The 25,571-nt window shown below is 43.1% G+C and overlaps 1 protein-coding gene across 1 annotated transcript in view; it reads right to left on the bottom strand.

Moving 5' to 3' along the window:
* Positions 1–711: 711 nt before the first annotated feature.
* gcn1 (GCN1 activator of EIF2AK4) overlaps positions 712–25,571 on the bottom strand; it is a 182,798-nt gene continuing 157,938 nt past the window's right edge. The window contains exons 52-58 of the mRNA XM_072245240.1: positions 23,475–23,668; positions 22,241–22,355; positions 21,602–21,698; positions 20,283–20,431; positions 5,142–5,249; positions 2,788–3,006; positions 712–1,119 (exon numbers count right to left, since the gene is read on the bottom strand). Coding sequence (XP_072101341.1) covers positions 994–1,119; positions 2,788–3,006; positions 5,142–5,249; positions 20,283–20,431; positions 21,602–21,698; positions 22,241–22,355; positions 23,475–23,668 — 1,008 coding nt within the window. The 3' untranslated portion in view covers positions 712–993. The remainder of the gene's footprint in view (positions 1,120–2,787; positions 3,007–5,141; positions 5,250–20,282; positions 20,432–21,601; positions 21,699–22,240; positions 22,356–23,474; positions 23,669–25,571) is intronic.

Genomic DNA, 25,571 nt, shown 5'->3' with positions numbered 1-25,571 from the left:
AGGCGCCCAAACATTTGCATGGTGCTTCTTTTCTTTGTTTTCCACTCTAAAATTGTACAAAACAAAAATAATATACTAATCTTGCTTAAAATGTTGAAAAGAATGTTCCGTCTTTAACTTGATGACTTCTGGAGATCAGTTCATCTTCTACTCACTTAACTATTCACAGTAACACAAATATTGACCAGGGGTGCCCAAACTTTTGTATGCCACTGTATAAACACCATGCTTAAAATTGGGTTCAAACCCTTGTCACTGGAGTTTAGAGGGAACATCACAACTATTAAGCCCTGATGAAGGGTTCTGGCCCGAAACGTTGACTGATCGTTTCCATGGATGCTGCCCAACCTGCTGAGTTCCTCCAGCGTGTTGTATCACAACTATTGCAGCAGCCTTATCTACATGACTGTGCACAAGTTAGTCTGTATGTCTGTCTATGAGTGAGTGAGTGAGAGAGAGAGAGAGAGAGAGAGAGAGAGAGAGAGAGAGAGAGAGAGAGAGTGTGTGTGTGTGTGTGTGTATGTATGTGTGTATGTGTGTGTGTTGGTGTGTGTGTGTGTGTGTATATATATATACACACACACACACACACACACACACATTCCTGGCTTGTGCTCATTTGTCTTTGTGCATGCCTGCATTCAAAATTAAGCTGCAGAAATTCCCAGAAGTTATTCACAACAAACTACAAAGGAAATTGGGTACCAGACATTCAACCTGCTAAAGTTTTTATTGAATGATTATTTTTCTGGAAAACCTGAAGGCTGTCATTCTCTGGATTTTTATAAGCAATCCCTTGCTCTCCCATTAATGGCAACTTTTGTTGTGGCACCACAAACATCTCTATTCTGTTTTCACACAAACCTAGTGCAGCAATACTAAAACAGTCTCTTGTCCGATTCCAAGAGCCTGCTATAATGGTGACTGCACTTAGAAACAAAATTAAAATCGGAACTTTTCACTTAAATTTATGCAGCAAAAATATTCATATCTTCATGTCAGAATAGTGTCGTCGACCTGTTCCATTGAGTCTGCCTGGCTAGCGAGCTTCTTCAAGCTTCTTCGATAACTTTCAGTCAATAGATCCAAACTTGCAGTATCAAGAATTTTAGAAATACTCTGTAGTGAAAGAAAACAAAAAGTTTACTTTTCACTATTTTTTAAGTACATGGAGTTTTCAAATCTTAAGTTCAACAGCAATTTATTTCTAAAGTGATTAAAAAATAGAGAAAAGGCAAGCACATGTAGGAGAGAGAATGGGGCTTGTTTGCTACTGTTGTTTCATTGTTCTGCTGAGCACTGTGGGTGTGCTCTGTTGGTGCCGGAATGTGTGGCAACACTTGTGGGCTGCCCCCAGCACACTCTTGGGTGTTTTGGTTGTTAACACAATCAACACATTTCACTGCATATTTTGATGTACACGTGATAAATAAACTTGAATCTTCAACAGGTCACAGCACTCAGTAATCTAGAGACCATACTCCTGTTTGATCCTTGTGTGTTTCAAATCTCAATCTATTGATTCAAATTTGAATATACTCAAGTGAATAAACAGCAGCAGGCCTTTAAGAAAGAGAATTCCAAAGATTTTACCAAGAAATTTCTCATCCCAGCCTTTCATGGTAAAAGCTCTCCTTCTCACTGTGCTTTCCAATTCCAAAATATCCTGCTCAGAGGAAGCAGCTTCCTTCTATGAGCTTGCCAGTCTTCATTTTTACATACTGCAGCAAGTACAGGTTAATCATACTTGCTCATTATTTCTGGCACGATTTTCCCAGTGCAGATATCAATCTAGTGAACTGTGCTATACCCACACCAAGGCAAGTATATCCTTTCTTCAGGCCAGAGACTTTTCAAAATACTGTGATGAGCAAAATCGTAAAGTCGGTATTCATTTAATGTCGCCTCATTCTTTTGATCATACAAATGAATTACACCAAAGTCAATCAGAAAATAAATATGAGGCCTTGGGTATTAGGAGCAAATTTAGAGAAAAGTACTCGGAGACTGAAGATACACGTGGTATACAGTGACATCATAGCATGATGTAGGCATTTGATCTGCTCAGGCAATCCCTGAAGGAATGCAATCAAATACTAGCCTCCCCAATTGGGTAGATTACCAGACTTCACCAAATTTCTGATGTTGTACAAGTCATTGAGAGATAGAGGCTGGAAATAGGCTCTTTAACCCAGTGAGTCCATGACAACTATCAAACCTAATTTTTTACATTCATCTTTCCCTAACCCATTTTATTATCCCCACATTCCCATTAAATCTGCCCCTACCCCAACCAAAGACTCTACTATTCCCCTCCACACTAAATTGAAGATTTGTTACTGAAGATTTGCCACAGGATGCAAATGTTGGTAACCTTGCGTAGAATTTTTGCCTGCTTTTTGGAGTTCAATAATACAGAAACAATACAAATTTGGGGTGATATTACAATAGGGTCAAATACTGATATCTCCCTCTGTACTGTATCGCTGCTCACCCTCCCCCACGCAGCCTAGATATGATTTAACCAGCAGGCTGCGTGGACCACACGACAGTATATGATTTAAGGCTAAATCTCCAAGGTCAATTCCTGTTGGTCAAAGTTAAGAATTAGTTAATGACTAAAAGGAGACAAAACTAATATACAAGACCAATTCACACATGCCTGACCCTATTAAAATATTCTCGAAAGACAAAGAGATTCATTTGTTCACAAAAGTCAAGCAAGAAATCCTTTCCAATATACAATATTCTTTCCACAGAGGGTAAATATTTAATCATTCCACATACCTGATACAACTCCTCTCCTTCCCTTAACCTCAGCAGGCTGACAATGGCTTGTTCACTGTATGCCCGCACACTGGTGTTTTTGTCTTTCGTATTATCCAGCAAGGCTTTCAGGATCGGTTTGATTATCTGAGAGTCAAGCGGGTTCGAAGTGTTTTTAGTACACAACCAGATCATCTTCTCTGCCACTAGTTTCACATCACTTGATGAATTCTGTAAACTCTGCAAGGCAAGAATTAGTGTCGAGTATCGATCAATAGACCAAAAACTATTTATGCAAGAGCACTTCAAATTGATGATGATGATGTCGACTCAGGCCTGACAGGCTAGCGTCGGGCATTTTTATGCCTTACAAAGCGTGGATTAGAGACCATGTGGCGCGCCACTCCTCACACAGACATTTTGCAGTACAATATGTTTCTTTATTTTACGAGGTCGAGTTGCGAGCTCAACACTCAACCCAGCACGGATGGAAAGTGTACTCGGGAACAGCCTGACTGGATTCGAACCCAGAAACCTCCGTTCTGGAGTCCGGCACTGATGTCACTGTGCCACCAGCTGACTTCAAATTAAATATTTAATATTCATCAGTTGAAAAGATTACATGAATTATAAAATCCCGAAAAGATATTTTATCTTAGCCCTTTGCCTTATCCTTCACTATTAAACTTCACTCCCAGTGTCAGCTATCATCGTCAACCATTTTGGTCTTGTTCTTTAAACCTACGCCCCTTGCTTCTTTTCACATGTAGAAAGCAAGAATCTCATTCAAATGCCGGTTCATACTTCACACCTTCCCTTCCCAAATTCCACCCAATTTGCTCCCCTCTACTAGTAGCTGTCCTTAGCAAAGTCCTTAACCTTTAGAAATAAGTGTAGTTACTGGGTTTTAGATTTAGTAAACTAGAATCTATTACATCACATAGGTGTGAGGTTTGTTATTTCTAAGGCTTTTGGTATCTTTATAAATGACAAACCATACAAGATAATGCATTTTTTTTAACAGTGAAACAGACATTGAAAATAAGATTCTGAGTTGCAATTGATTTGTCCAGAGGGCGCAGAGAGTGAGATGTACAACAGCACATCGTTCCCCTCCCCTCTCCAAGTATAAAGCACTTTGATACAGGTCCAATGTCCATATTAAATTGTATTTGAACGCTCTATCCACTCCAATTCTTATGAAATAGTTCCTTCTGTTTTGCACACAACTGCTCATTCCAATTGCCTCCCCATGCAGGACAAGCTTATAGTGCCCCATCCCCTCAAATTCAGCTTGCACTGTCAATGGATTGTCCTCTGCAATGTGATACACCACCCTCCTCTTTCAACACTGTGGATGATCATTTCATCTTGTCCAGTCATCCAGTACCACCGATAGCAATTCCTCTTCTCACAGCACCTTCCTATCCAAACTGTCATCCAGGACCCTAACTTACTGACCTCTGATTTAGTACACTTCACCTGGTTCTTATGATGCGGCCTCTCCTACACTGAGGGAAAATGCAGTCTGGATAACCACTTTGCAGAACATCTTCATTCAGTCTCTAATTCTCTATCCCCCTCCCACTGTTCCCTCTTGGCCTTTTACACCGGTTCCATTAAGCTCAAGAAAAACCACCTCATTTTCCATCTGGGCATGTTACACTTTCCAGATCCAACAATAAGTTCAATAATCTCCACAGACTGGTCATTCCAGCCACTCTTACATCTCCACCATTCAGGTCAGTTTATCTCTTCCTCCTTGTTAATATCCTTCCAGTTACAGATCTCTAGACAAGCCTTTCAATGTCCGTTAGCTTTTGTCACTCTAGACAACTCCACAGGGAATTTCATTCCTCCTGCTCTCCACTCCATCTTAGACCTTCTGTTCTCTTTGCCTTTTTCTCTTTATCTATAACTCATTTTACTTACTACCTTTTTCCAATTTCTGATCAAGAATCACTAATTTGAAACGGTTTTTTCCTCGTTCCAAGGACGTTGCCTGAGTAAATTGGTTTATTATTGCTACCAAGGTACAGTGTTTTATATGGCATCCATTTCATTACAACAATGCATTGCGGTATTGCAAGGAGAACAGTAAGAGAATGCCGAATAGCGTTGCTGTTAGAGAAAGTGCAATGCAGGCAGACAAGAAGGTGCAAGCACTACGATGAGGTACACTGAACTCACGAGTTCATCTTTTCATACTAAGAGCCATTCAATTGTTTGATAACAGCAGGATAGAGCTGTTGTTGAGCCTGGTTGTATGCGTTTTCAGGCTTTCATATCTTCAGCTCGAAACTTGTATCATTTTCTACCTTATTTTCCATCATTAACACTGAGGAGCATTCTTCAATGGACTTATTAGGTTTTACCTTCACCAGTTGTGTGATAAGTTTTGGAGTTACTACTCCGCCTTCGTTCTGTATTTGATGTTTCATCAGGAACCCCATTGCTCGGATTCCACTGGTAGCGATGGGAATCTACAAAACAAAATGCGGTTTCAGTTTGAGCTACTGGTGTAGATGAATACTTGGATTTTCAAGATATTATAACTAAATACTTACTGCAGTGAAACAGTCACTATAAAGCAACTTTATACAGCTTTGACACCACCCACTTTCACACTTGTAATGATTCATTTTAAGTAAGTGGTTCTCAAGATTGAGTTTAATGTATTCAGAAATACTACAGATCTGCTACAGCAGAAGTCTCTTTTGTCTAAGGAACAAAACAAAGCATGTCCAAGGATCAGCGTTTGTGTATTTCGGATAAGGTTGCAGGGAAATTCATGCATTACCAGATCATCTCACATAATCGTGGAAATGGCTGTAATTAATTGCTTAATACTGGGAAAAAAATGTTAAGCGATGGTAAACACAAGTGATTCTGCAGATGCTGGAAATCCAGACCAATACACACAAAACACTGGAGGAACAAGGCAGGTCAGGCAGAGGAATAAAGAGAAGATATTTCGGGCCAAGACCGTTCATCAGGACTGGAAAGGAAGGGGGAAGAAGCCAGAACAATAAGGAGGTGAGAAGGAGTCCAAGCTGGCAGATGCTAAATGAAATCAGATGAGGGAGGTGGTGGGTGGGGAGGGGGGATGAAGCAAGAAGGTAGAAGAGGCAAAAGCCTAAAAGAGGAGAAATCTGATAGGAGAGGACAAGGACCATGGGAGAAAGAGAAGGAGGAAGGCCACCAGAGGTGATAGGTGAGGAGAAGAGAGGGGTAAGAGGGGAACTAGAATGGGAAATGAAGAGAGAAGAGGGCAGGGCAGAAATTACCAGCAGTTAGAGAAATTGATGTTCACGCTAACAGGTTGGAGGCTACTCAGACAGAACATGAGGTGTTGCTCCTCCGACCTGAGAGTGGCCTCATCATGATCGTAGAGGAGGCTGTGTACCAACATATCGAAACAGGAAGTCCGATTGAAATGGGAAACTGTCTTAGCAATGCCCCTTCATGAACATTATTTATTTATTAATTATTTGGAGATACAACATGGTGAAAGGCCCTTCTGACCTAACAAGCCCACGCCGCCCAATTACATCCATGTGACCAATTAACCTACTAACCCACAAGTCTTTGGTATGCAGAAGGAAAATTGAGCACCCAGAAGAAACTCATGCGGTACAAACTGGTGCTACAATAGCTTTACGATAACCACTACACTACCGTGCTACACATTTTGCAGATATACAAACAACAACGTAAACAAATCAGCAGGGTGGGCAGCATCTTGGGGAAGAGAAACGGAGACGAAAGATCACCGACATGCAGCAGTCTTTCTCTTCTCTTCCCACAGATGCAGCCTGACCCGCTATTTCCAGAAATCTATTTTTATTTCAGAATTCCAGCACACATGGCAGTTGCTTATTATACTTGCTTATGTGGCATTTGTGAATTCTCAAGTAAATAGCAAAATTTTCTAAGAATATTAAGCAATTTCATAAAATCTTTGTAAAAATTCAGATCAGGATTTGGGGCGATGGGTTCCAATGTGATTTTATTCGGTCTCCTAACGGCCTACAGTACAGCAGGCCGCCCTCAATCACTCACGTGTTTAGACACTGTGTTTCAGAAATTGTCCTGCATTTCTCCCATCTATCCACCATGCCCACTTAAGGCAGCTGGAAAGTCCTATATCTTCTCAGTCTTCCACTTTGACATAGTTCTGATGAAGCTGATGAAATGCCATTAAAGCATCCAGAAGCAACAAATACATTGCTGCACACACAAAATGCTGGAGGAACTCAGCAGGTCAGGCAGTGTCTATGAAAATGAATAAGAAGTCGACCTTTTTGGCTGAGACCCTTCTTCAAGACTACCTTTTTGATACTGAGAATTAAGAGATTTTAGACTAATTAGTGGCCTATTCAAATGTTAGGCTATGCACAAAAGTTTAGGCCTAGCCTAAATAAGACTTTTTTTTTAATGAAAATGAGCTCAAACAGTGAATTTTACTGTAGGCACTACATTTAATAGTCTTTATATAATTTTATAGTCTTTCATCAAAAGTATCTCAGTGTCATCATGAAGACTAAGCCCTGAAGACTTAGCTGTCGAATTGATAAGAGACAACACAAGGAGAAAATTCCATTGGATCTGCTGCAGATGCATCTGTCCACAACAGTATTGGTAGCAGTGACAGATAGGCTTATTCAGAAAGTCAGAAGGCATGGGATCCAGGGAAGTTTGGCCAGGTGGATTCAGAATTGGCTTGTCTGCAGAAGGCAGACAGTCGTGGTGGAGGTAGTACATTCGGATTTGAGGGTTGTGACTAGTGGCGTTCCACAAGGATCGGTTCTGGGACCTCCACTTTTCGTGATTTTTATTAACGACCTGGATGTGGGGGTAGAAGGGTGGGTTGGCAAGCTTTTGATGAAAAATCTGATAATGATAAGAGTGATGCAGGACTGGGTAGCCTTGAAATTTACAATGTGAAAACTAACAATAGACAAGCAAAATGGCTTACACCAGAAGTGAACGGCAAATTAAGTACAATGGAAGTGGCAACAAAATACGTTTGAACTGCATTTCAAAGATGCTGGAGTAAAGCCTGCAGGTACCCATCTAAGAACTTATACTGGAGAAAATCTCCTGTGGGGATGACAGTGAAATACAATATCCAACAAGCTCCATTGGGCTTGTATGTGGTAAAAACAAAGGTCAGCATTGTGGGGACATAAGTGACCAAGACAACTACAACTTGATTGGAGATCCATCCACAATTTGCATACCATGTCCCCTGCAATGGAGTCAACTGAAAGCAAATTAAGAAATGTACTGGATGATGCCACAGCAGTGTTCAAGGATGGCACTGGAAACCTCAATCATATCAAGGGGAAAATAGTGTTAAACAAAAATGCCACACTCAAGTTTTACAAAGCTCATACGGTTCCAAAGTAGCCAATGAGCTAATGGAGGCCGATAGAGTTCTTTCCAAAGTTGAGTGGAACCCATGGGCGACACCAAGGGTCCTAGTAGCCAAGAGGAATGGGTCTGTCAGGATCCGTGGTGGTTTTAAGGACAGCATCATATCAGTACTAGAAGTAGATCAATACCCTTGATGGATGATATCTTTGCAAACCTTTCTGGAGGAAAACACCTCATCAAAATAGATTTAACTGAGGCCTCGCTACAGATGGAGATGAAAGAAGAGTCCAAAGTGTTCCTCACCATAGACACTCACAAAGGGCTTTATCACTAATATAAGCTTATATTTGGAGTAGAATCTGCACCTGCACTTTGGCAGGAAGCTATGGACCAGGTGCTACAAGGCTGCCCAGGCACTCAAGTGTTACCTGGATAACATCATTGTTACCAGTAAAGATGATCAGGAACATCTCCAAAATCTCAAAGCAGTGTTAAAATGATTAGAAAATTACCAGTCCAAGATTGTCCTCACACATTATGACCTAAGTTGCCCAGTGAAGATTGCCTTATGGTATGTATAGGTATAGTCATGTCACATGTTATGAGTGATGGAGACAAACACCCCTAGCCTTTGCATCACATTCCCTTACTACTGCAGAGAAAAATTACTCACAAACTGACAGAGGCCTGGAGTCTGCTTTGGGGTGTGAAGTGTTTCAACCAGTACTTGTATGGGAGAGTGCTTACCCTCATTACTGATCATCAACCACCATTTTCCATTTTCAATCCATGGAAGGGTGTTCTACTAATAGCAGCAACCACAAGACTGAATTCAAGAGAACTACTAATCATGGAAATGCTGGAAGTCCCGTTTACTCTTAGAAAAGGAAATATCTGAAAAATTTACAAACTGAGTATTCTTTCGACTCTGGACAAATTTTTCCACCAAGCCATTTATAGCTGGGTGATATGGCGTAGATGTAATATTCTTATTCCATTCATTTTCAGGAATGACTGAACCTGTTCTGCAACAAATCACGGTCCATTGTCACTACTAAGTGTTCTGGAACACCAGTCCTTGAGAAGAGGCTTCTCAACACATCAACAGTGCACAAGGCTGTAGTGGAGGCTATTGGGATCACTTCTGGCTACTTTGTAGTTGCATCCACTATTATCAAGAAATCTGTGCCCATGAAAGGCCCAGCAAAATCCACACGAACTGTCTACAAAGGCAATGCAGGCCATACGCAGGGATGGCAAGCTGCTCCTCTTAATGTATTCTCTCGAATGCAATTCGAAAGTCTCCCTATTATGGCAGAGAAGAATCAAAGGGAAACCAGAAAGAACCCCACACTGTCTCAGGTCTACCCAAATGACTGGAATGTGCAACAGAAATTCCAATCCCCCATTTTTACCAGCGCTGGGATGAACTGCCCTTGAAGTTACCTTATTGAGAGTTGTTGTACCAAGCAAGTTGAGAGTGAAAGTGTTGGAGGAGCTACATGCTGGTCATTTAGGCATGGTCAAAATTAAAATCTTGGGTCAAAGCTTTGTCTGGTAGCCTGGGATAGATCAACAGGTTGAGCAGCTTGCCGTGTACTGTTCTGGATGCCATAATGTTAAAGTACGTGAATGCTATACATCATACGCATGTGCCTCAATTAAAGTCAAAGAGACAGAGGGAGAAAAAGGAGAGAGAGAGAAAGAATGTGTATATATAAATAAATAACGGATGGGGTACGAGGGGGAGGTGGGGCATTAGCGAAAGTTAGAGAAGTCCATGTTCATGCCATCAGGTTGGAGGCTATCCAGACGGAATATAAGGTGTTCCTCCAACCTGAGTGTGGCTTCATCTTTACAGTAGAGGAGGCCGTGGATAGACATATCACATGTGGAATTAAAATGTGTGGCCACTGGGAGATCCTGCTTTCTCTGGCGGACAGAGCGTAGGTGTTCAGCAAAACGATCTCCCAGTCTGCGTCGGGTATCGCCAATATATAGAAGGCCACATCGGGAGCACCGGACACAGTATATCACCCCAGCTGACTCACAGGTGAAGTGTCGCCTCACCTGGAAGGACTGTCTGGGGCCCTGAATGGCGGTAAGGGAGGAAGTGTAAGGGCATGTGTAGCACTTGTTCTGCTTACAAGGATAAGTGCCAGGTAGGAGATCAGTGGGGAAGGATGGGGGGGACGAATGGACAAGGGAGTCGCGTAGGGAGCGATCCCTGCGGAAAGCGGGGGGGGGGAAGAGGGAAAGATGTGCTTAGTGGTGGGATCCCGTTGGAGGTGGCGGAAGTTATGGAGAATAATATGTTGGACCCGGAGGCTGGTGGGGTGGTAGGTGAGGACCAGGGGAACCCTATTCCTAGTGGGGTGATGGGAGGATGGAGTGAGAGCAGATGTGTGTGAAATGGGGGAGATGCGTTTGAGAGCAGAGTTGATGGTAGAGGAAGGGAAGCCCTTTTCTTTAAAAAAAAAGGCCATCACCTTCGTCCTGGAATGAAAAGCCTCATCCTGAGAGCAGATGCGGCGAAGACGGAGGAATTGCGAGAAGGGGATGGCATTTTTGCAAGAGACAGGGTGAGAAGAGGAACAGTCCAGATAGCTGTGAGTCAGTAGGCTTATAGTAGACATCAGTAGATAAGCTGTCTCCAGAGATAGAGACAGAAAGATCTAGAAATGGGAAGGAAGTGTCGGAAATGGACCAGGTAAACTTGAGGGCAGGGTGAAAGTTGGAGGCAAAATTAATGAAGTCAACGAGCTCAGCAGGCGTGCAGGAAGCAGCGCCAATGCAGTCGTCGATGTCACAAAGGAAAAGTGGGGGACAGACACCAGAATAGGTTTGGAACATAGATTGTTCCACAAAGCCAACAAAAAGAAAGCCCATAGCTACATCTTTAGTTTGGAGGAAGTCGGAGGAGCCAAAGGAGAAATTATTAAGAGTAAGGACTAATTCCGCTAGACAGAGCAGAGTGGTGGTAGAGGGGAACTGATTAGGCCTGGAATCCAAAAAGAAGCAGAGAGCTTTGAGACCTTCCTGATGGGGGATGGAAGTATATAGGGACTAGACATCCATGGTGAAAATAAAGCGGTGGGGACCAGGGAACTTAAAATCATTGAAAAGTTTAAGAGCGTGAGAAGTGTCACGAACATAGGTAGGAAGAGATTGAACAAGGTACACTGTGTCGAAGTATGCAGAAATGAGTTCGGTGGGGCAGGAGCAAGCTGAGACAACAGGTCTGCCAGGACAGGCAGGTTTGCAGATCTTGGGTAGGAGGTAGAAACGGAAAGTGCGAGGTGTGGGAACTATAAGGTTGGTAGCAGTGGATGGGAGATCCCTTGAGCGGATAAAGTCGGTGATGGTGTGGGAGACAATGGCCTGGTGCTCCTTAGTGGGGGTCACGATCGATGGGTAAATAAGAGGAGGTATCCGCGAGTTGTCGTTGTGCCTCGACGAGGTAGAGGTCAGTACGCCAGACTACAACAGCACCGCCCTTATCGGCGGGTTTAATAGTAAGGTTAGGATTAGTGCGGAGGGAGTGGAGAGCAGAGTGTTCGGAAGGAGTAAGGTTGGAATGGGAACAAGGCGTGGTGAAGTCGAGACGGTTGATGTCCCGTCGGCAGTTAGCAATAAAGAGATCCAGAGCAGGCAGAAGACCAGAGCGGGGTGTCCATGAAGAAGAGGACGGTTGAAGACGGGAGAAGGGGTCATGGGTGGGGGTGGAAGAGTCCTTGCCGAAGAAGTAGGCTCGGAGACGGAGACAACGGAAGAAGAGTTCCGCGTCATGGAGGAAGAAGAGTTCCGTGTCATGGCGAACGCGGAACTCACTGAGGTGTGGGCGAAGGGGGAGAAAGGTGAGGTCCTTGCTGAGGACAGAGCGCTCTGCCTCAGAGAGTTGAAGGTCAGAGGGGATGGTAAAGACCTGGCATGGATGAGAACTGGGATCGGAGGGGGGAGGCTGGGGGTGTCAGTGGAGAGGGGAGGGTTGGGGTGAGAGGAAGATGGAGCCTCTGAGGGCCCAGGAGCTGATGGTGGGATCTGAGGGAGACGGGGTTGCAGAGTGGTGGTGAGGGAAGGGGATACGGGAGTCACAATAGCAGCACATAAAGACCCGGCCTGGAGTTCAAGGCTGGAGTTGCAGTTGGTGGTTGCGCAATCGCTTTGAAGACGTCCGTGGTCCATGTGGCAGGACTTGTATGCTATCACCTCCTACAAAGTGAAACCAAGTCACAAAATTGGTAAACAAGTTTTTGCTCCCAGATGAGTTGACGATTTGGACAGAGACCCTTCATCAGGATTGGGAAAAAAGATGAGAAGTTAGAGCAAGAAGGGGAGGAAGAAGTACAAGGTGGTATGTGATAGGTGAAACCAGGAGACGGGGAGGGGTGAAATGAAGAGCTGGGAAGCTGATAGGTGAAAGAGATAAAGGGCTGGAAAAGGGGGAATCTGATTGGAGAGGCTAGAACACCATGGCAAAAAGGGAAGGGGGAGAGAGTATCTGGGTAGATGATGGGCAGGTAGACACCAGGCAAAGTTTTGAGCCAACACTTTCATTTTGACCATGCCTCAATGACTAGCATGTGCTTCCCCCGCTCTCACTGCACGCACCGCTCTCCACTTTCTCTGCACTAATTCTAACTTAACCATCAAATCCACAGATGGGGGGGGTGGGGGGTGGTGGTGTTGTAGTAGTCTGGTGGACTGACTTTTACCTTGCTGAGGCCAGGCAACAACTCTCGGACACCTGCACGAGCCTACAAAGTACCCAGGACTTCTTCAAGGAGCGGTGTCTCAGAAAGGCAGCATCCATTATCATTATTAAGGACCTCCATGCCCTTTTCTCACTGTTACCATTAGGCAAGAGATACAGAAGCCTGAAGGCATACACTCAGCGATTCAGAAACAGCTTCTTCCCCTCTACCATCCGATTCCTAAATGGACTTTGAACCATTGGACACTCCCTCACTCATTTTAATATATAATATTTCTGTTCTTTGCATGATTTTTAATCTATTCAATATATGTATACTGTAATTGATTTAATTATTTAGTTATTATTATTTTATTCTGTTTTTGCTTCTTCTTCTTCTTTGTTATGAATTGCATTGAACTGCTGCTGCTAAGTTAACAAATTTCACATCACATGCTGGTGATAATAAACCTGATTCTGATGCTCTGGATCTTTTTAATGACTCCAAGTTCCATGTCTCATTTTCACCATGTACGGTCAGACCCAATACAACTCCATTCCCCCATCAGGAGGGCCTTAAAGTTCTCTGCTTCTTTCATGATAATAGACCCAACACGTTCTGGTCCACCACCACTCTACTCCGTCTGGAGGAACTGGTCCTCACTCTCAATAGTTTCTCCTTTGGCTCGTCTCACTTCCTCCAAACCATGGGCACTTGCACGGTTTCCAGCTATGCTTGCCTTTTTGTCAGCTACGTGGAACAGTCTACGCTCCAAGCCTACACCCTGCAACTTTTCCTATGCTACATCAACAACTGTATTGGGACTGCTTCCTGCGCCTATGCTGAGTTCACTGACTTCATCAACTTTGCCTCCAACTTCTACCGTGCCCTCAAATTTACCTGGTTCATTTCTGACACATCCCTCCCCCTTCTCGATCTCTGTCTCTATCTCTAGAGGCCGTTTATCTACTGATATAATTTATAAATCCACCGATTCTCACAGCTGCCTGAATTATACCTCTTCCCATCTTGCCACTTGTAAAAATGCCAATCCCCTCTCTCAGTTCCTTCATCTGACGCAGCTGTGCTCAGGATGAGGCTTTCCATTCTAGGACTAATCAGATGTCCTCCTTCTTCAAGGAAAGGGGCTTTCCTTCCTCCATCAATGCTACCCTCACCCGCATCCCATTTCACACACATCTGCCCTCACCCCATCCTCCCACCACCCCACCAGGGATAGAGAGGGTTCCTCTTATCCTCATCTACCATCCCAGTAGCCTCCACTTCCAGCGCATAATTCTCTGTATCTTCCATCACCTCCTACGGACCCCACCACCATCACATCTCCCTCCTGCCACCCACCCCCCAATTTCTGCTTTTCACAGGGATTGCTCCCTACGCGACCCTTCATTCATTCCTCCCCACTGACCTCTGTTCTGGTACTTATCCTTGCAAGCGGAACAAGTGCTACACCTGCCCCTTCACCTCTTCCCTCACTACCATCCATGGGCTCAAACAGTCCTTCCAGTTGAGTCAACACTTCACCTGTGAGTCTCTTGGGGTCATACACTGCATCTGGTGTTCCCAGTATGGCCTCCGACGCAGATTGAGAGATTGCTTTGCTGAACACCTGTGCTCCTTCCGTAGGAAAAAGCATGATCTCTCAGTGGCCACCCATTTCACTTCTATTTCCCATCCCCATATGCCAGTCCATGGCCTCCTCTACTGCAGCGATGAGGCCACACTCAGGTTGGAAGAGCATCACCTTATTTTCCATCTGGGTAGCCTCTAACCTGAGGGCATAACCATTGATTTCTTGAACTTCTGATAATTGCCCCCCCCCCCACCCACCATTCCCATCTCTCACCTCATCTCCTTACCTGCCGATCACCCCCATTACTTCTCTCTGGTGCTCCTCTCCCCTTCCCTTTCTCCCATGGTCTTCTACCCTCTCCTAACAGATCCTCCCCCCAGCAGTTTATCTCTTTCCCCCATCAGCTTCGCTGCTCTTTACTTCACCTCTCCCACTGCCAGTTTCACCTATCACCTTCCACCTTGTACTTCTTCCTCCCCTCCCCCCCACCTTCTTGCTCCAAATTCTCACCCCTTTTTTTCCAGTCTTGAAGGGTCTTGGCTCAAAACATCTACTGCTTACTCTTTTCCTTAGGTGCTGACTGGCCTGCTGAGTTCTTCTAACACAGGGGTCTCCAACCTGTTTTGCTCTGCGGACCGGTTTAATATTGACAATATTCTTGCAGACCGGCTGACCTGTTGGTGGGGGGGGGGGGGGGGGGGTAGGGTTGCCAACGGACAAGAGTAGCAGTCAAATATGTTGTGTTTATCCAGGGAAAGACTACAATGACCATGAAGCCTTGCGCGGTCACCAGTGCGCATGCGTGACCTGCGCATGCGTGTACGTGCCGATTTTTTTCTGAAAATCGTTTTTGGCGATTCTGTTCGGGGGTGAGGGGGCGTCTTAATCAAGACCGGAATACAGTATAGGTGATAAGTGGCTAGTACATTCAATTTTGTTTCTAAAAGGGTTTATCTAACGAATTTAATATTAAACACACAGCGCATATTTTCCATGCATGAATATAGTGATAAGTCAATTATCAGGGGAGGACAGGGAAGCTTGAAGTAAGTGTTGAACGAACTTCCAATAGAAGTGGCAGAAACAGGTTCGATATTATCATTTAAAGAAAAATTGGATAGGTATATGGACAGGAAAGGAATGGAAGGTTATGGGCTGAGTGCAGGTCAGTGGGACTAGGTGAGAGTAGTGTTCGGCATGGACTAGAAGGGCAGAGATGGCCTGTTTCCGTGCTGTAATTGTTATATGGTTATATAAGTCAATAGTATCATAACATTTTAAGGAACGTTTGGATATTAAACACACAGCACATATTTTCCCCGTATGAACATATAAAATCATTGCAAAATACCAATATTGCTGAATCAGTGGGAGCCCTGGGTTTGTTTTCCTGCAACAAGACGGTCCCATCGAGGGGTGATGGGAGACAGCGATACTCGAATGGGGTTCCTTATGTCCAGTCTATTCCCCAATTTAGTTTTCGTTGCATTCATTGCAGAGATATATTGGAAATGGAAGCAACGTTTTCAGTGCTTTCGTGGCTATCGCAGGATACTTAGCCTTGATTTTAATCCAGAATGCCGGCAGAGACGTTATGTCAAACATACTTCTCAGCCCGCCGTCATTTGCAAGCTCGAGGAGTTGATCTTCTTCCCGCGCTGACATGGATGACGCGCAGGTAATGACCTCGCATGCATAATGGCTCAACAGTGGCCGTGACAGGGAATGAGGAAAGGTGCAGCTGACTCCTATTGCAAACCATATTGTTTCCTCGCGGCCCGGTAGCACATGTTTTGCGGCCTGGTGGTTGGGGACAGCTGTTCTAGCATTTTGTATGTCTTTTGTGCTCATTTTGACTGTGAAAACATGAAGGTACCTTCAGAAACTCTCACAGTCCCCAATGACCCTGTGGTTTTGGTCTCTGAGGCCAATGTGAGAGCATCCTTCAGGAGGATGAACCCACAGAAAGCATCTGGTACAGATCGGGTACCTGGTCGAGTATTAAAGACCCGTGCTGATTATCTGCCGGAGAGGTCACCAAAATCTTTAACCTCTTGCTTTGGCAGCCTGAGAAAGCAGGCTTCAATAATACTAGTACATCAATGACCGTCATCCAGTCGCACTTACACACGCCGTGACGAAATGCTTTGAGGTTGGAGATGAAACCTATCAGCTCCTGCCTAAGAAGCAACAGATCAACTATAAATGCCATTTCATTGGCTCTTCACTCAACCCTGGAACATCCGGACAGTGAAAAGGCATACAAGAGGATGCTCTTCATTAACTACAGCTTGGCATTCAATACCATCATCTTGTCAAAACTAATCAATAAGCTCCAGGACCACATCCTCAATACCTCCTTGTGCTACTGGATCCTTGATTTCCTCACATGCAGACTCCAGTCAGTTTGGATTGGCAGCAACATCACCTCCACAATCTCTGTCAGCACAGGTGCACCACAAGATTTTGTGCTTAGCCCCCTGTTCTACTTACTTTACTAAGCACAGCTCCAATGCCAAGTCTGGCTGTGTGGTGCCATAACAACAACCTCTCTCTGTCAGCAAGACCAAGGATCTGATTTGTGATTAAAGGAGGAGGAAACCAGAGGTCCATGAGCCAGCCCTCATTGGGAGATAAGTGGAGAGGATCAGAGACACTCTCCTGGGTGCAGTATACAAGTGCCATTACATAGAAAGCAATGTAGCAAATCTACTTTGTTATAAGTTTGTGTAGATTTGACATGTTCAGATTCAGGGACAGTTATTACTCCTCAAACATCAGTCTCTTGAGCCAGAGGGGATAACTAGAACTAGGGCACACGGAGATGAGAAGAAACTGTTTTTCCCAGAGAGTGGTGAATCTGTGGAATTCTCTGCCCAGGGAATGACCTATCAGAACAACGAGTCGGACTAATATAAACGCAGGCACTTGGCAGAAACAACACTGAATTGTGCACTGAAGATGTCACCTTGAGTGGTGACGAAACATTTGTAACCTAACTTCCAGGCTCAGTGAACAACCCTACAAACAAGCAGCCAACCTCAGCTACCAATCTTCTATTGCAGAAGGATTTGCTTCTCAGGGCAGAAATGGCTAATACAGGAGCATAATTTTAAGGTGATTATTGGAGGGGGGGGGGGTGGCAGGGATGTCAGAGTTAAGTTTTTTTTTAAAATACAGGGAATGTGGGTGCGTTGTGCACCTGCAAGGGGTGGTGGTGGTAGAGGCAGATACATCAGGAATATTTAAGAAAGGCACACATACGATAGAAAAATGGAGGGTTGTGTAGGAGGGAAGGGTTAGTTTGACCTTACAGTAGGTTATAATACCATTGGCCAAAGGGCCTGTTCTGTACTGCAGTGTTCTATGTTCAATGATTCCATGGACCGAAAAGCAAAGTCTTTAGTGTTATGTGTATTTTTTTAAAAAACCATTGAAAAGTCAAGATTTTCATTTAGGCATGTACAGTGCCTATAAAAAGTATTCACCCCCCCTTCATGTTTTATCATTTTACAACACTGAATCACAGTGGATTTAACTTGGCTTTTTTTTGACACTGATCAACAGATAAAGACTCTTCTGTGTCAAAGTGAAAACAGATCTCTACAAAGTGATCTAAATTAATTACAAATATAAAACACAAAGTAATTGATTGCGTAAGTATTCATCTCCTTCAAGTCGGTATTTAGTAGATGCACTTTTGGCGGCAATTACAGCTTTCAGTCTGTGTGGATAGCTCTCTATCAGCTTTGCACATTTGGACTATGCAGTTTTTCCACATTCTTCTTTACTAAACTGCTCAAATTCTGTCTGGACTCTGACTTAGCCACTCCAGAACATTAACTTTGCTGTTTTTAAGCCATTCATATACAGCTTTGGCTTTATGCTTGGGGTCTTGCTAGAAAACAAATCTTCTCCCAAGTTGCAGTTCTCTTGCAGACTGCATAGAGTTTTCCTCTAGGATTTCTCTTTTTGGCTGCATTCATTTTACTCTCTATCTTCACAAGCCTCCCACAGCATAATGCAGCCACCACCATGCTTCATGGTAGGTTTAGTATGTTTTTGATGATGTGCAGTGCATGGCTTACACCAAACATAGCACTTAGTCAGATGGCCAAAAAGCTCAATTTTGGTTTCAGCATACCACGGAACCATCTGCTAGCTGATCTTGGAGACTCCCACACGGCTTCGGGCAAACTCTAGCCGTGATTTCATGTGAGCGTTTTTCAACAGTGGCTTTCGCTTTGCCACTCTCCCATGAAGCTACGACTGGTGAAGCACCCAGGCAACAGTTGTTGTATGTGCAGTCTCTCCCATCTCAGCCACTGAAGCTTGTAACTCATCCAGAGTTGTCATAGGTCTCTTCTTGCACAGTCACTGTTTTTGAGAACGGCCTGCTCTAGGTGGATTTACAGCTGTGCCATATTCTTTCCATTTCTTGATGATTGAATTAACTGTACTCCAAGGGATATTCAGTGACTTGGATATTTTCCTGTATCCGTCTCTGACTTGTGCTTTTCAATAACCTTTCTGCGGAGTTCTTAGAGTGTTCTTTTGTCTTTTTGGTGTAGTTTTTGCCAGGATATTGACTCACCGGCGTTGGACCTTCCAGATACAGGTGTACTTTTGCTACAATTGAAACATCTTGACTGCATACAGGTCTCCATAAACAGATCACCAATTGGCTGCACCAGTGATGATTTGGTGTGTCGTATTACAGGGAGGTGAATACTTATGCAATCAATTGCAGGTGGAGCTTAGGAGACAACGGCGCCCAACTGCGACTAATTTGCTTGCATCTTTGGAAACAGCCCTACTTCTATCTTTAATATCTCTATCTTTCCCTTTCTGGGTTCTTTTGAAGACCCTGACCTGGAGTTACACGCTGACTTCAGTTCTTTGCGGGAATGGAACCCACTCTTGGGGTCTCACGAATGGCGATTATTCGATATACCAAGGACGCGGCTGAGAAGATTAGCTCGCCTTTGGAGTTTCAGAATTTCGAGGCTCTGGAGGCAAGCAGATTAGAGGTAGGTGCCCCTGCAGGAAATTAGTGTGTTGTGGGAGACGGAAGATCAAAGAACCTGGGTCGCTGGGCCCACACAGCTCAGAAAAAGTGACACAACTGACTTTTAACATTGTAAATCAGTGAGTTGTTTGTTATGTCTCCCCTCTCGCTGTGAAACTGAGACACCCCTTTTTCCCTTATTAGGGAGAGAGAGAGCCTGTGGTGTGTCAAATTACCAGGTGAATGAGTAGTCTTTGGGGTACTGCAAGTCTGTGTCTTTATGATGCTTAGCTGCATGCTTGGGTGCTTGATGGAGGGTGCCGATGCTTTTTTTGCTGGTGGGGAGGGGGGATCGATGCTCTGCTGCTGCTTACATGTGGGAGAGGGGAGCTGGGGGGGGTATTTGGGGTTCTAACATTTAACTGTCATTCACTCTTTGGGGCACTTTTCTGTTTTCATGGATGGTTGCAAAGAAAAAGAATTTCAGGATGTATATTGTATACATTTCTCTTACATTAAATGCACCTTTGAAACGTTTGAACAACTTTGTGTTTTATATTTATCATTAATTTAGATCACTTTGTAGATATCTGTCTTCACACAAAGGGTCTTTTTCTGTTGATCAGTATCAAAATAAAAATTAAATCCACTGTGACCCAATGTTGTAAAACAATAAAACATGAAAACTTCGAGGGGGGGGGAATACTTTTTATAGGCACATTAAATGTATTTAATGCAAAGGAAAGATCTCCTCATGCTCATAGATCCAAGTAATGTTTGACTATGGAATAATTTAATTGTCAGTGAAGGTTTGACAAATAACCTGGATACCCCTGCTTACCCGGTCAGCTGTAGCACTGGCAAAAATCATGTCCAATATACTTGCATTGTACTCAAGTGTATACAGCTTGCTGGAAGCCGCTTTCATTGCAATTGAAAGGGCCACGCTCCGTCCATGCCTCACCATCCAGTCAATACCAGATATATCAGCTACAAAATAAAGACAAGCAACATCAATAATTCTACCCATACAACAGTTATGTGTTTAGGAAATATAGTCTACAATCAGGTGAAAGAGCAGATAAAATTACCCGTAATTTATGCTCTTGATAATTAATCATATAAATACAGTATTGTGTAGTTGGGGGTAACACACCAAAAAGACATGAGAGTTCACATCTTCAATGATAAGTGTCATCTCAAAGGAAAGTAAGAGACAAGACCCAAGCCCATTTGCTACGTCTTTACTTTTAAAACGGGGGACATTTTATTCTTCATATGAAATACTGTTGAATGCTGAATCTGAAATTATTTTCCAAAGTTATTTTTTGATGGATGCAAATTCTGTAATATTGAAAATCATTTTGAACAGAAGTTTATTTTTAACTGCTCTAAACCACGAATGATGTGAACATTTGGGACACTCAGTTTTAAAGAAACAAAACTTGAGCTAAATTTTCAAGAACTGATTATCCTTAGTTAACACCCCGACCATGGACTGTAGTAAACTATTTGAAGCGTGACGAAGTCTTGAATTTAAATAGTATCTTTCTCAAACTTTAACTCAAAATGCTAAGAGGCATAGTGTGTAGCTATTCACTAATGAGTCAGAAGATCAGAGGTTCTTGAAAATTCTTGAAAGTTCATCACACGCAAAATCCTCCCAACCACTAAAACCACTAAACACATCTCCATGAAACGCTGTCACAGAAAAGTAGCATCCATCATCAGGGAACCCCACCACCTCGGACATGCTCTCTTCTCATTGCTGCCATCAGGATGAGGGTACAGTAGCCTCAGGACTCTCACCACCAGGTTCAGGAACAGTTATTAACCATCAGGCTCTGGAACTAAAGGGGATAACTTTACTTGCCCCATCATCGAAATGTTCCCACAACCAATGGACTTACTCTCAAGGACTCTTCATTTCATGTTATCAATATTTAATGTTCATCTATTTATTATTATTTCTTCTTTTTGTATTTGCACAGTTCGTTGCCTTTACACTCCGGTTGAACACACTAGTTGGGTGGTCTTTCATTGATTCTGTTATGGCTGCTATTCTATAGATTTATTGAGAATGCCCACAAGAAAATGAATCTCAGGGTTGTATATGGTGACATGTATGTACTTTGATAATAAAACTTACTTTTAACTTACCCAAAAGGTCATTTTTGAGTACTGCACTGAGTTCATCATCTGGTAAAAATGAACACAGTTCTCCTAAACAACCAGCAGAAGCCATGCGTGTGGCATCCTGAGAGAAAGAAGATTCAACCATCAGCCTAGTACATAAAGAAAATTACAAAATACTCCAGCACTTTCACAAAGTCCTCGTAAATAGAATAACTGATGCACTGTCCCTGGGTTCTGCTTTTAGTAACATCCATAAATTGGAAAGTGCACAAGAAAAAGATCACTGGATAAGGTAATCATGACTACATAATATTATAATGACCAGCATCAAAAGCACACAAGACTGATAATAACAATTGTTAAAACTGGAGAGGGAGAGGACAGAAGTTCTGCTGTTCAAAGGAATGAAGCATATATGACAGACTTTTGAATTTAATATTATGGCAGCTCTTCTATATGTGGTGGTGTCCGTAAATCACGTGTTCTTAACTCAAGGATGGCCTATATTATATTTTATAGCCTGTGTAAAACTGTTTGCTCAAGATACTACTTCATAGTGCACTTAGAGCAGATGAACATGTCATTTAAATGATAACTGACTGCTTTCCCAATTTACTGCGCATTATTAGGAGAACCAAGTATTTTCTGACAGGCCTGTCATACCTCATCATGCCCCAGCATTCCTAACAACCAAGTGGTGAGATTTTTACGGATATTTCCATCAACCTTGGCACCAGCTCCTTGGATGACAAATCGCAGGGCCTGAAGTTGAGTCTCTCTGAAAGTAGAGATACAGATTACTTTAAAATACAGCGTAATTTTAATTCAAAGATTCTGATGACATAGAAGACCTGAATAAGAAAACCCTGGATGATTTAATATCCTTCCCAAGAGACTGTAAACAAAATACTCTGAACAGATGTTCAAACACCAGATTTCTAAATTATAGCCTCCCTATTATTTATGCACAATTTCAGCTGCCCCAATGGACTGCTACACCCGATTAAAAAAGTAGAGCCAAAACAGACTCTCACTCTTCTCTCAGAACCATTCTAATCTTCAGACATTTTGAATGTACACTCAGTGGCCACCTATACACCTACTCGTTAATGCAAATATGCAGCTGATCATGTGGCAGCAATTTAATGCATAAAAATTTGCAGGCATGGTCAAGAGGTTCAGACCAAACATCAGAATGGGGAAGAAGTGACTGAGACATGGAATGATCATTGGTGGTTTGACCATCTTAGAAAGTGCTGATCCCCTGGGAGTTTCACATGCAACAGCTTCTACAGTTTACAGAGAACTGTGCAAAAAAAAAATCCAGTGAGTGGCAGTTGTGTGGGCGAAAATACCTTGTTAATGAGAGAAGTCAGAGGATAATGATTCAAGCTGACATTTTAACTCAAATAACTACGCATCCCAACAGTGGTGTGCAGGGGGCACTATGGAGCCACGAACCAAGATGGCAGCTTAACGTGGAGGCTCCGTAGAACCTTGCACTAAACAACTTTAAAACCCTAAGTTAACAACAATGCTGTGCAGAAGAGCATCTCTGAATGCACTTGTCAAATCTCGAAGTGGGTGGGCTACAGCAGTAGAAGATGACACCAGTTCCACTCCTGTACGTAATAAAGTGGCATGTTACATATTTAAATTAACTCTACAGTTCCTCCTGCTCCGCAACACCAACATATTTCTATCATGGAACAGTCTCTGTCCAAATACAGTATGCCTATTACCTGGAGCAACATCACTCCAAAGGAAAGTCCTTCATGTTCCACGCACATGAGATTAAGGCAATTCACTACACACTTGGAATTTTCTGGAAGAAGAATCCTATTTATCACTCCTGTTGCAACAAAATTCATTTTTCCCTTTACTTTATGGCACATACCTGACACTAGAATCATCTGCATTCCGTGCTAGATTCAGCAATTCAGTAAACAACGGGTCCACCTTGGTGTGAATAACTATCAAATTTCCAAGAGCTTCTGCTGCTTTTAGGCGGACAGCACGATTTGTATCAGACAGGGCTTTTGTGAAGGTGGTCTGAAGCTGTGGAAGGAAGGGCTTCAGTGCAATCCCCACCTGTATATCAGAAATATATCATAAAAACATAGCAATTATGCAAACTTTGAGTCAGCATTGAAAAATATTTCAGCTAGGAAAACCTCTTTTGACTGTGATATGTACTGCTGTAACAATAGCCAAGCTAGCCCCAGTACTAAAAACACATCAAAAATTACTAGATATAACAGAAGCAATTATGGTGTCAATGTATGTTATTTGCTTCAATAGGAGACGTGTGAAAAGTCACACAGCATACAACAGCAGAAATGCTTTATAGGGAACAATTCTCAGTTTAACTCAAAGACCACACACATTTAGATACTGATGGGTACAGAGGGCTGTGGAGGTCAAGACACTGGGTATATTTAAAGGGGAAGTTGAGAGGTTTTTGATCAGTAAGGGCATCAAAGTTACAGGGAGAAGGCAGGAGAATGGGGTTGAGCAATATAATTAATCAGCCATGGTGGAATGACAGAGCAAACTCAAGGGGCCGAATGGGCTAATTCTGGTCCCATGTCTGATGGGTGGGTCCAGGATGAGACATTCAGTATCTGAATCAGAAAAAAAGAAGCACTGCTCACATCAACACACATAAAATGCTTGAGGAGCTCAGCAGGTCAGGCAGCATGTGTGGGGAGGAATAAACAGTTGACGTTTTGGGCCAAGACCACAGCTCACATCATTAGGATGCATACACAGTGCACATTGTATGTCATAGTCATTCAAGAAGATTTTTATCAGTTGTGAATTTGAGTAGATTGCTACAACATTTTGCCACGAGAGGCAAAATGTTGGCAGGGGCTCATTGGGCAGGAAGGGTCTGTTATCGTGCTGTATCGCTAAATAAAAATAAATAAATAATACTTCTGTCTCGTCCATTTCGTGTTCAATAAGATGCAAGGTTATCCATATTGAGACTTGGCTAGCTAGCAAGAAGGGGAAAACTGCAGATATACAATCGATTTACAAAGTTGGAAAGATTATATATACTAAGCAAAAGCAGGAAACTGTTCATCTTTGTAGCTTTGTTATCAGGTTTGATGTTAGAATACAATTTACTTGACAGAATTGTTTGCAGGTGTCCAATAGTATACCTGTTGAAAAGTATGTGGCTTATGAACTGGGAGCGGAACATTATAAACTGAGAAATTATTTTTGTCAAGAAGTTATGGCTCCATTTCAGGAAAATGGGAAAAATTGTTGGAAACACAAGGAAAAGTTGGAAGGGATCCAAGAAGAGCAAGGGACAGAAGATAATGATGAGAAGTTCCAGGTGGATAACCACACTGAGACTGTCTGCAAGTCATTGTGCCTCTTCTATTTTGTGGATCTCCACAGCCCAACGGTAAAAATCGGTGAAGCTTATTAGTGTTCTAATGTTGTAAATATACTTTAGCAATCAAAAAGGCGGGAGGAGAAGATACCAGCACGCCATGCGCGCGCAGCTCTCCAGTAAAATTGATATTGTATCCGTTAAATAGGGGCCGTGGACAATTCTGATCTGATGGAGACAGACGTGAAAGCACAGAGGAACATCTGGAGAAATTTCTGAAACGCCGGTTCACTGCCGCTGTTACTGTGCAATCGAGAATCTTTCGGAGGAAAGGCCTCAAAATCCCTGGCTTTGCCTGCTGCTGGCGACCGAGACTGAGGTCGAATCGTTTGGATAGAGATGGTGCTCGGTACTCGGTGCCGGAGGGCTGATCGGAGGCTCGAAGTTTTCGGACGACTCAGAGTCAGACTGTGGTTGGGCATGGCAGGGAGAGTTTTCTTCCTTCTCCCGTCTGCGTGAGATGTGGGACTTTTGAGAAACTTTGAACTCTTTACTGTGCCATGGACTGTTCCTCATCAAGTTATGGTATTGTTGCACTGTTATAACTATATGTTATAATTATGTGGTTTTGTTAGTTTTTTCAGTCTT

Source organism: Mobula birostris, chromosome 2 (assembly GCF_030028105.1).
Source record: "Mobula birostris isolate sMobBir1 chromosome 2, sMobBir1.hap1, whole genome shotgun sequence".
Taxonomy (NCBI): domain Eukaryota; kingdom Metazoa; phylum Chordata; class Chondrichthyes; order Myliobatiformes; family Myliobatidae; genus Mobula; species Mobula birostris.
Note: the sequence above shows the minus strand (reverse complement) of the source record. Positions and strands in the feature narration are given on the sequence as shown.